General features: G+C 41.1%; 1 protein-coding gene across 1 annotated transcript; it reads left to right on the forward strand.

Annotated features, from left to right (window-relative positions):
* The first annotated feature begins 1,313 nt into the window (after positions 1-1,313).
* On the forward strand, positions 1,314-9,910 carry Ca3 (carbonic anhydrase 3). Its single transcript, XM_057790629.1, has 7 exons — positions 1,314-2,052; positions 2,733-2,930; positions 5,144-5,262; positions 6,578-6,670; positions 7,471-7,533; positions 8,298-8,453; positions 9,136-9,910. The coding sequence occupies exons 1-7, from the start codon at positions 2,019-2,021 to the stop codon at positions 9,253-9,255; spliced, it is 783 nt and encodes a 260-aa protein (XP_057646612.1). The 5' UTR covers positions 1,314-2,018; the 3' UTR covers positions 9,256-9,910.
* Positions 9,911-12,106: the final 2,196 nt, after the last annotated feature.

Below are 12,106 nucleotides of genomic sequence, written 5' to 3' on the forward strand. Positions count from 1 at the left end.
GGCCTCAAACTCACGGAGATCCACCTGCCTTGTTGACGCCTGACACTGGGAGTGAAGATGTGAGCCACACTTCCGGCTTAGAATTACACAATTCATTATACATTAGCTAAATTATACTTTTCACTAATTTTTTACAAGAAAGTATAAATTGCAAGTACTGCTTTCAAAATTATTGTATGTAAATCTGTTAGATATTTCATTTTTTTCTACTTAGTGTTTTTTATATTCCCCACTGTATGAATTATTAAATTGTAAATGAAGCAGTTAAAAAGAATCTCTGGTACGAACAATGGTAGCACGATGAATTTCTCATATGTCTTAACTCAATAATCAGTAACAAATAACTATTGGTAATTATGAGATTTAGTTATCAGTCACCTGATCACCCAGGTCGGAGAAGAGCTAGTGTCGGAGTCGATGGCCTGGAGTGAGATTCTGGCTTATTCACCCATAACCATGTGCTGGTAACTTTAAATCGCTAACTCAGCAGAACCTATCACAATGAACTAGAAACCCAGACACGCGTGGCCCCTTAGCTTAGAGCTGTGTTTGCTCGGATTTTCCAAACTAACTGAGGGTTCCTGATTCCACAGTGCTATTGTGTGGATCAAGTGATCCCTGGTCACAAAAATACCCTGGAGACTGACTACCCTGGCGTCCAGGTTCTGATGTGGTCAGGCATTCCACATGCCTAGTCGATGAGCTGTCTTTGCCATGATGAGAGACTTCCTTCTCAGGTTTTGTAACCCCCAAGGAAAAGTAAAATGGAAAAAGCCATTTTAAAAAGTAGAGAGTATAAGAAAATGCATTCAGAAATATCATTCAACTAATTTCTTTCTGGTCTTTCAAAAAGATATTTTTGTCCAAACAAGAGTTTTTTATAATGTATGCATAGAATTGCGAACATCTGCCATACTAATTTAGTGTTAGACGTAACCAGATATTTCTAATTATACCTTTGACAAGCACACATGGGATACTCCAGTTTTACTCTTCTTTTATGTGGGTATTGTATTACGAAACACATTATAACTGAGAGGAAAGAAACGACTCCTCCCCCCCAAACCAACTCCGTACACCCTTTCCTCGTTTTGGCCTAGTCTGTGATTATGCTTTGAAGAGTGAAATTTTAGGTAACATATTAATTTTATGGTATCCTTGGCATCCTAAGACCAATGGAACCCAGCTCCCAGTGTGACTGAGTCCCAGGCTGCTGCTGGGTGAGGCTGGAGTGCAGAGTTCTTGCTCCGCCTAGGATCCGCCCAGGATCCGGCGCTGTGCTCCGAGTCCTACTGGACAAACATGCTCGCTAGGCTGAATGTGAAGCCTGGCACCGTCTGCCTCAGAACCTCATCCCTTGAAGGATAACGGGACTGGGCAGCGTGTAGTCCCGGGTTCTTCCTCATCTGTGTTCCCAGGATTTTACATGTTTTCACAAGGGAATCAGGATAGAGTCAGAGGATCAGAGTTCTTTCCCCGCCGCCGTCGGGGGATTCTTTCGGGAAAAGGAACTTTAGCGTTCAGAAGATCGCAGCCGGTGGTACTCCAGTCCGAGAGAAAAGCAAAGTCTTCTGAGCGAGGCTGCTGGAGCAGCTTTTAGTTGCTGACTAAGCAGAACAAGACTTCAGACAGTGCCGCGCCTGCCCAGACCCCCAAGAGGGAACCAGCAGGATCAAAATCGGAGCTCTTAGAAAGCCCTGCCGCTTGGAAACCTGCACAGGGAGCACAGAAGGAGCTCGTGTGAGAGCCAAGGAGGGGCCTTCCGTTCCCCTCCTGCCTCCTCCTGTCACCCTCTCTCCAGGACAGCTGTCCAGCTCTTGTAATTCATTGGCTTTCCCCGCCCCGCCTTCAAAATACCACCCCAATCCAGTTTAGTCCCCTGCCTCACCCTGCTGACCTAATAAGGCCATGCACACTGCAAGAGACCTATATAAAAGTCGGGACTCGTGGGGACTTTGCAGGACACCTGGAGCAAGAAAAGGAAGAGCTGTCCAGCTTGGAGAACCAAGAAGGTGACCATGGCTAAGGAGTGGGGCTACGCCAGTCACAATGGTGAGTGGAGCCAGGGCATTACAGGGTTGCCCTTGGCATTTCACAGGCATGCTGGAAAACGTGGGTGTAGGGGTAGTTAGGAAGTAGCATTTACTGAGAACTTTCAGGTGTCCCATGCCGCGGGTCCTTTGAACATGATTCACTGTTTTCCTTTCCACAGAAGAATCTGAAGCTCAGAGACACACTGTAACTAGTCTAAAGTTCAGTGATGAATCTGAGAAGTCACCGGACCCCAAGTCAGGTCCTATTGAAACTTACTCTGGGAAACTGAGCAGTGAGCACTTGGTTTCTTTGAGTTTGGGGCCCCAGTAACAATCAATGTTCTGATTTTGAGTCATCTCTCAGCCATGGGCAAGAGAAGAAAAGTGTCCCTTGAAAGCTCCAAAGTAATGTAAAAATGTGATCAATATGTGATTCGTTTCAAAGGTAAGCTTTCAGGCTTCATGATTCCCAAGCCAGGGGAGGGACTGAGTAGACTGAAATACTCTTCGAGCATAGATAAGGAAGGTTCTAAATAGGTTTGGAACGCAAAGTGCTATGTTGTTTAATCTGAACCCAAGACCCCCTAATATGAAGCCAAGACTACTCTCTGGTCTGTGTATAATTTTTCTGGCTTAGTCCACTGGGAAGAGGCCTTGGGTTGGACTAAATAAACATACTCTCTTCTTTTTACTTCCTAGGTCCTGAGCACTGGCATGAACTTTATCCAATTGCCAAAGGAGACAACCAGTCACCCATTGAGCTGCATACAAAAGACATCAGGCATGACCCCTCTCTGCAGCCTTGGTCAGCATCTTATGATCCCGGCTCTGCAAAGACCATCCTGAATAATGGAAAGACCTGCAGAGTTGTGTTTGATGATACTTACGACAGGTCCAGTAAGTACAGACTTAAGAAGGGTCATGTGGGTGTTTTTGGTATCTATTGTCAAAATGCAGTTTGTGACAGTGACAGAATTACTGGGAAGAGGAGAGTTCATCCCAGCAATGGAGATGATATTTAACCTGGCTCTAGTTGTAAAGAATTATACTTATGAAACGAAGAAGAATATCACACCCTCCAACTAATTTAAATTACTCTGTTGCTGAAAAATGGCCATATACCGAAGTTAAACATTCATAACACACTCCTGAGACAGATTATGGTTGGGTAGGGAGTTCACGTGGACTTTCTTCTGACTATTGAAAGTTGAAGTTCTTGTGTTTCCTGATGGTATGGAGAACAGGCTCCCTCAAACAGAAGGAAATCAATTGGTTCTTCTCTTTCCTGGGTGACTGGAAAAAGGCCAATCAATGGGGAAAGGTGGGGATATTGTGTGAGTTCAGGTGATCTAGGTCCAGTACCTCACTGGGGTTCAACTAAAGAATCTTTGTGTTGAGTGTTTCTGATGTATATGACCACTTTTTCTTGAGTCAATGTTAGTGTAAAACTGGAAAAATAATTTGTTTTTTAAACTCTACACTAGTATCCAATTTTTGAAATAAATAAGACTCTGACTTTATTTCAGTCAGGCTTGGTGGCTCTCACCTATAAATCCAACACCCAAGAGACAGAGACAAAAGGACTGCCACAAATATGAGGCTAACCTGGTCTTTCTAATGAGTTTGGGGCCAGCCAGAGCTAAAGAGTAAAAATTTCCTCAATTAAGCAAGCTTTTATTTCCTTGCAAATAAGTCTAAGTAAGAATTATTCTTTAGTTATCAAGAATGCAATTTCCTAGAACCGTGTTCTTCATGAGCTAAAATGAATGAACATCCTGGTAATGTCATAAGAAATAATGGTAGAATGGCCATTCCTACCTTCCAGGTAAGGGAGATGACAGAAGCTTACCGTTTCTTGAGCAATTATTTCAGGCTGCTCTTTCCCACTTTTCCTTTGCCTTAAAAGCTGAGGTTCCATTTGGAGGACAAAACAACAACAAAATTAAAAACTACAAACAGAATCACATAAAACACCATTTAAAAAAACAAAACATTGAGTATTAGAGATTTAAGATAGCTTAGTCCAATAAGTTATACTCATATCCTGATCATAGTTATTCTCAGCGATGACTAGAAACAAACCAAAGCACCTGCCTTCCATTTGATCAAGCTGGTTCAAGCCTAGAATTATTGCTCTAGGTCTGCACTGTGGGTTTCCTGTTTCACTGCAAGAAACCAAGCCTTTCTAAAATAGCTGCTGTTACAATGCTATTTGCATCTAACTTAACATTGGTAGATGTTAGAGTTTCTGTACAGTTTTCAGTATCTTTTAGAAGACATTCGAACTTTCAAATTATTCTCCAGACAGCATGACTAGAGATCAAATTGCATGAGAGATTTAGGTAAGTGTTGTACAAGCCCATACTAATGCCCAAAAATTGTCATGTATTATATAGCATATATCATATTCATATATATATATCAGTCATATATCATGTTTCATATATATATATATCAGCCCACCCTGACTAGCTTCCTGGGACACTGCTGAAATTTTGTTTCATCCGACGTGAGCAGTCACAGTCTAAAGTAGATGTGTATGAGAGGTCTCATTTGTCCTCTAAAGTAAAACACAACTGAAATTGGGACACTATGGAGGAGTCCCCACCTGCTCAGTGTTCCCTTCCTCGCAGGGCACTGTGAGATGAGCACCATTTAAGTGCTTGATCTCAGTTAATCCTCACAGCAGCTCGCAAAGTGTGGGATTATTAACACCTTCTTAGAGATTCAAAGACCAGTTCAGAGAAGTTGAGCATCTTGCCTGAGATCACACAATGATGTGTGTGGACTCGGAAATGGTATCTAAACCCCGTCAAATGCCTAACTCTTCCCTGAACTACTAACCTATCCTCAGGGTCCTATAGTACATCTGCTACTTTAATTTGTTTCCTAAAGTGTTGAAAAGACAAGAAAAACAAGCAAAAATAAGAGAGAAAGGAAAATTCTTCCTTTGATATATTTGGACTTTAAGTTACAAACACTTGCAGATGGCTCCATATTCCCAGGAGGTGGCATCTTTTACCCATGGAGTCTTCCGTAGAGTGCTGGTTTCAGATAAGACTCTGCGGAGGGAGGGGATCTCATCAGTCACTTTATTATCTTATCCACAGTGCTGAGGGGTGGTCCTCTCTCTGGACCCTACCGACTTCGCCAGTTCCATCTTCATTGGGGTTCCTCAGATGACCATGGCTCTGAGCACACGGTGGATGGAGTGAAGTATGCTGCTGAGGTAGGAGGAACCACCCAGTCCACTCTAGGTCTCAAATGGTCAAAACTGGAAATTTAGAAACAACTGCAGAACCCATTCTGCTTCAAGCCGCTCACTCACAAAGTGAGGCCCCCAAATAAACTAGGACAGAGAAAAGCCGACCAGTGGCTCAGTATTCTCAATAAAGATTCTCCAGATTAGATTGAAAAAAAGGGCATAGTCTTGAAAGGAACCTGGACCAGCAAGGCAGCTAATGTGTGTGAAACTAATGTGTGCTCTAGCTGATCTGATCCCCACCACAACAACCTGTAAGAGGTTACAGATAAGCAACATAAGGTTACATAATAGCGGCAGAGTGACAGGGCCTATTCTTCTTTGTACAGACTGGCTCAGGTACCTCTTTTATGGGTACATATTATGCTTCACAAAACAATACTTAGTAATTAAAAGAAATCCTTACTTTCTGCTTGCTTAAGGAAGTATGCTTGTATGTATATTCATCTTGTTTAAGGCAGTAACTTGCAGATAGAATAAGACAGGGTACTTCCCATTTTCATTAGAAAATCAAGTCTGTATTGCATTACCCTAGAAGTGAGCAAAATTCATTTTTTTTTTTTTTGCTCTACTTTTTCTAAAGCAGATGTTGGTGAGGACTGGGATTGGATGGAAATGTGAGCATGGCAGCACACTGTAGCTGATCCATTTTGGGGCATCACTGAGTACTTAACTGTTGGTTAAATAAAACTTGATGAAACTCCAAATACTACCCAGGCCTTATCTGGTTGGCTTCCAAATTAGATGAGATATAACACATTGAGGGTGCCACAGCCATTTCTATACAGTCAATGAGGTAGAGACTAATAAATTATTAGGACTGTCTTCCTGAATAGACATTTCCTTCACCGTTGGAGAAAGCTCAGGCTAATTTTTTTCCAAATTTGAAATAGGCTTTGAGTGTGATGTTTGTACATGGGTTATCTCACATTTTTGGAATTGAATAAAAAATTTTAACAACTATAAACCATTATCTTGCCATTTTAAGTAACTCAATATGGACAACTCGATTACTTAGGCTGTGCTCATGTCCCAAATTAAGATAAGCTTGCTGCTAGACACTAGAGTCTGTCAATGAGGAGGCAAATGATTTCAAACACTTTTTATTTGAACTATTAAAATTTCACTGAAGCTTTGCTTATTAATAATTAGAATTTCATCAACTTCCGTGAGAGTGTTCAGCAACAACCTGAAAGTTGCACACATTTGAGTCTCTCGTGGATAGTAATGCTCATTTCTGTATTCAAGGATTTTTCTCACAACCTGTGTTTGGTGGTTGCAGCTCCACCTGGTTCACTGGAACCCAAAGTACAATACCTTTGGAGAAGCTTTAAAGCAACCCGATGGAATTGCTGTTGTTGGAATTTTTCTGAAGGTGAGGTAGACATTGATGGTAATTTTTTCTCATTCAGAATGTAATCCATTACTAATGTTTAGAGACCACGCATTCCATCTTTTCCTTGTATTTGAAACGTGTGTGAGAGTGGAGGCTCAGAGCTTATGGAGGGAAAGACAAGGACAAGGGTGTGTGAGTCTAACGTGTTCATATTCTTTTCACAATGCTCTGTTGCCATCACACTGGAAACAGGAAAGTCAGCGCTGGAAACTTCTGTGATGCCAAGTGGCTGGTTGGACCTACCCTCAGCTTGAAGGGGCCCCCACCCACAGGATCTCGGGCTAGAATGGCTCAAGGAATGTGTGTGTTGTCCAGCCAACCTTGGTTTAAAGAGGACTTAGTGACATTAACACATGAACTTCGTGGTAACCCAATCTGAGTTTTAAGCCAGTGAATGACCTAGTTTGTTCTATGTTCTGAATCCACAGAGAGGACTATGAGGGCAGAGACAATAAGTTCAGTTGTGGAAACATTATCTACTTTTGCTTTGGCTCTTTTAAAAAAATGGAATCTCTTTGCAGAGAGGACCAAGGAAATAGAGTTGAAACCAACATATAATTTTGTGGTTTTGAACTTCAGAGAACTGAAATTCAAATTTAGATTAGAAAACATATATTCTACCATCTTTTAGGATGAATAAACTTATATTTGGCTTAACCAGAGACCATGGAAGATTTATAAAACACCAATAGCAAGTGGATGGGTCAAATCAGCTTTTATGATGATCTCCAATTATGAAGAAGGGAAAATTATCTTATTGGATGTCTATTTTCTTACAGATAGGACGGGAGAAAGGAGAGTTCCAGTTTATCCTTGATGCCCTAGACAAAATTAAGACCAAGGTAAGAGAAAATCATTTAAGTATGGTAAACTTGAGTCAGAACATATTGTCTTCGAATTTCTGGGAAAACCTGCCACTGTCTGATGGATGCCATATGTTTGCATATAAAAGTAAATATCCTCATATTTCTTTAGTGTTGAGTCCTTAGAGCACTTTCACATCTGTTATTTCATTTATTGGTCAGCCTATGAGATAAGGACTTTCCACAGGAAAGTGAGTGAGATGTTCTGGGGTCTTCTTCCCCTCTCCATGGTGGGCACAGGATCATTGAGGTTCCCTATGCCACCCACTGTCATTCTTTAATCTTGGTATTGTAGTTTTCTGGTAGCTCCTATAGAAGCTTAATATTAACAGTAGACTCTTCTAACTAACAGACTTATTTATCTGTTTTTGAGATTATTCCAAGTAGCGTTTTTTAAGTGTGGACACTAGAAGAAGTAAATATTATGAGCATGAAATGTACTGAAGTGAAAGTCTTCAAATCAACTTCCAAGAAGTATTCTTCATTCAGAGTATTCCCTGTGAGAAAGGACAGAATTGCAGCCCCACAGACCATAAAAACAAGGAATAAAATACTGCAGTGACTCTAACAGATCGAGTCAGAACATAAAGCAAAATCCTTTTCATTTGAGGTTTACTAGTGAAGGGCCTAAACATGTTCAAATGGCAGCTTTCCTTTTCGCTTATCCCTTCTCATAAATGAGTATGTGAAGCCTCTAGGGGGCGCAGAGTGCACTGTCCTCTTAAAGTGCTCTGGTCTTCTAGGGCAAGGAGGCTCCTTTCACTCACTTCGACCCATCGTGCCTGTTTCCTGCTTGCCGGGACTACTGGACCTACCATGGCTCCTTCACCACGCCGCCCTGTGAAGAGTGCATCGTGTGGTTGCTGCTGAAGGAGCCCATGACGGTGAGCTCAGACCAGGTGAGTGCAATCACAGGTTGGGCATCAAAGGTTGTCAGGCTTGTCATAAGCACCTTCACACACTGAACCATGTAGACTGCCAAGGCATAATATGTCTTTATGATAATTTCCTATTTTATGATTCTTTAAGGAAAAAAAAGGAAGGAAGTGGTTAACTTTTGTTATTTGTTTTTCGAGACAGGGTTTTTCTGTATAGTTTTGGTGCCTGTTTTGGAACTAGCTCTTGTAGATCAGGCTGGCTTTGAACTCACAGAGATCTGATTGCCTCTGCCTCCTGAGTGCTGGGATTACAGGTGTGCACTACCACCGCCCGGCCTAACATTTTAACATATGGCCTGGTTTTAATTTTTTTTCTCGTCCTTTAAAGTAATTTCATAAATACTTAAGTTGGTCACACAACGGAAGCCTATCAAGGTTTTTCTTATTTGCAAGCATTCAATAAACCATCATCCCTTTTTATGTAAAGTGATACACCTCATGCTGGCCCCTCAGTTTACAACCCGGGAGAAATGCAGGTGGGAAAGGTGGTTATCCAGAGAGCAGGGCATCCTGAATGTAAAGAAATGCTTATGTTATGAACTAATATTTGCCAACTCATGATCTATCCATGGAGACTGGGTCTGTGGTTTCCGTGGCCAGCTTAGAAAGCCAGTGGTTTCTAACAGTCTGCTTCCTCTTACAGATGGCCAAGCTGCGTAGCCTCTTTGCCAGCGCTGAGAATGAGCCCCCGGTGCCCCTAGTGGGGAACTGGCGTCCTCCGCAGCCCATCAAGGGTAGGGTGGTGAGGGCCTCTTTCAAGTGAGGCTCTGGTTCCGTCCTCTTCAGGAAAGAATACCTGCCCCTGAAGAGTTAACTGCCTCCTGGTGCTCTGTGCTCTATGCTACCCTAAAACACCTAGAGGGAAAAAGATGCAGTCGCAGGAAACCGCAATGCCTTTGACACTATCTAACCCAGAAGCATGAATTTCACCCCTAACCTTTGCAACAACTATGTTTTCTATAAAAATTAGTATTTCTAGCATGGGTTCAATGAGAAAGAAATAGAAAAATAGAGATATGGAACTTAATGAGCATACTAAATTTCTCAGAACCTCATGGCTCCTGTTTCCCAGCTGAGTTACTGCTATACAGAAGTAATAGGTCATGTTATATGTGTGGGTATGGAGGCATGTGCCCACCCTACCACAGTTAAGTGAAGGCACAAGTTAAGATCATTGTGTTTGACCTCTTAAATGCCAGTGAAACTCTATCACTCGTTAAAATTTTGCCTACTATGAAGTTTGCCTGGTTTCAATTGTCTGTAAAACACACACACACAAGATCAAGTGATTTAAAATGTTTGATCCAGCATTTGAATTTTTCCTTCATAAAGATGGTTTTCTTTGAAGCAGGGCCATTTCTTTTTTATTTCACTACTTTCATTTTTGCATGCCTATTAAAATAATAATAAAGATAAGAACTCTCTCTGGTGTCTTTTGAATTTAAAGCTGGAATGAATGATTCTTAGAATAGGAAGGAGTGGATGACAACTGAAGTCAAGAGTTTCTACTGTCCCAGAAACTATAAAGACAGGATGCAAATGAAAAGAGTGTGTATTCTCTTTTTAAACTGAACTCTTAGATTAAAACATTTGTTTTAAGGTAGCATATGAAGTGATACATTTCATTATGGCATATTCATGCATTCGATTCATTATACCTTATTCTAATTTAGCCAGACCTTCACCACCCCCATCACATCTGTCCTCCAACACTTCCCTCTTCTGATATGACATCACACGAATCCTGTTATCCTCCCCTTTAAAGATTTATCTCTTCCTCCCGCCATGATCCCCTTTCAAGTTTCAAGACCCCTTCTATGTCCATACACATATATAATTTTATGCTTAGACTTTATATATGAAAGAAAATATTCAGTATTTGTCTTTCTGAGTCTGACTTATTTCCTATAATAAGATTGGGCTGTGTGTGTCCAGTTAATGAAAAGCTTTATACATGACAACAATGGAGGAAACTGGGAATGACAAACTCCCCAGTTTTGTTTTTTGTAACTGGAGGATAGCAATAAAAGACTCTCAAGCTCTGAGTTCAGATGTTCCGTCCTCAGGAAAGGGAACAAGGCAGTTGGTAAGGGCGTCTAACTGAACTGCAGACCTGAGCAGAGGGTGTTGTCAATCTCATCGTGTGACAGTTCCCAGTTGGACAAGTTGAAGCTGGGTTCTGGCATTCAGATCAGTGCAAACAGCTAGTACTCCTTTTAGGCAGGAAAGCATCTTTTATATAATTCTTCAAAAAAAATGTACTTCAGCATTATATTTCCCAACAGTGTAGAAATGCGTATACTTGACTTTTAATACATTTAATATCTCTATATACAAAGTCCAATTTGTGATGTGGGATCATGCCAATGTGGCCAACTAAATCCACTTAAAACCTGAGAAATCTTCAAAAGTAATTCTAGACACAAAAGAACAGAGTTAAGCATAGCTTCTTGGTAGCCTGCATTTTGCTTGCTGCTGGCAGTGTACTGCAGCTCCTTTAAAAGAAGTCTTCCTGGTTCAGTAATAACAGAAAAAAAAAGCTGCCCCATTTTAAAAAGGCTGCTTCCTGGGCTATGCTACCAGCACAAACTCTGATGAGGTCTGGCTATGGAGCATTTAAATGGGGGTGTGTAAGCAGAATGCTGCAACTTGCTTAATGACAACGCAGACCCTCTGTGTGCCTAAAAATGGGGCAGTGTGCATGGCTTTCATAGGCAGTGAAAAGTTCCAACATGCTGGACTGGGAGGAGCAAGCAGGCAGGACTGTGGAGTTGGTCTTAGCCCTGCCCACTTAGCATTAAAAAAAAGGTGCTCCTGGTCAAAAGGTAATTACAGATACACAATAAAGACAAATTCAGATGGAAACGACCTCTAAACGAGTCACAGTGTTGAATAAATGTATGTCGGCTTGGGAAAGAGAGAAGAAAAAGAGTATAGCGAGTTATAAAAATAAATGGGTTTAAACAAAACAAAACAAAGTCTTTAAAGAGACAGAATACAGACAGTCATAGATTAAAGGAAAAAGATAATAAAATAAATATTTAAAAGTAATAGAATAATAACAAATAATCCATGTAAAGATGCAATATAAACAGAACATTTGTATTATGTATATTATTGTGTTTCCTTTGAATTTTTTTTTACTGTGAAGGACCTAGTACAAAGAGACATTTCATTGTATGGGCTGCTAAGCTAATCCAGCATATGTGTTCTTAAGGTATCATGATTTCCAAATTTGGGTCTAAGGATTTGTTGCTTTGGAAAAGAGGCTCTGCTTTTGTTTCCACAGAAGATGAGACCTGTGGAATCCTTTTCAGACTAATATGGTTTGATGGACTAAGACCCTCAAAAGGTCATCATGAACACCCCCCCAAAATTACTTGGCCCACAAAGAGCAGGAAGCAGTTTGGAGAACTACACCCAAATTCTTTATTTATTTTTTTTTTTATTTTATTTATTTTTTATTCTTTTTTAATTAAAATTTCCACCTGCTCCCCGTTTCCCATTTCCCTCCCCTCCTCCCAAATATTGCCCCCTCCCCCCACTCCCCTCCCCCTATCCCCACTCCTCTTCTCCTCCCCCCACACCATTCCCCCTCCCTCTCGATACTGAAG

This window comes from Chionomys nivalis, chromosome 16 (assembly GCF_950005125.1).
Source record: "Chionomys nivalis chromosome 16, mChiNiv1.1, whole genome shotgun sequence".
NCBI lineage: Eukaryota > Metazoa > Chordata > Mammalia > Rodentia > Cricetidae > Chionomys > Chionomys nivalis.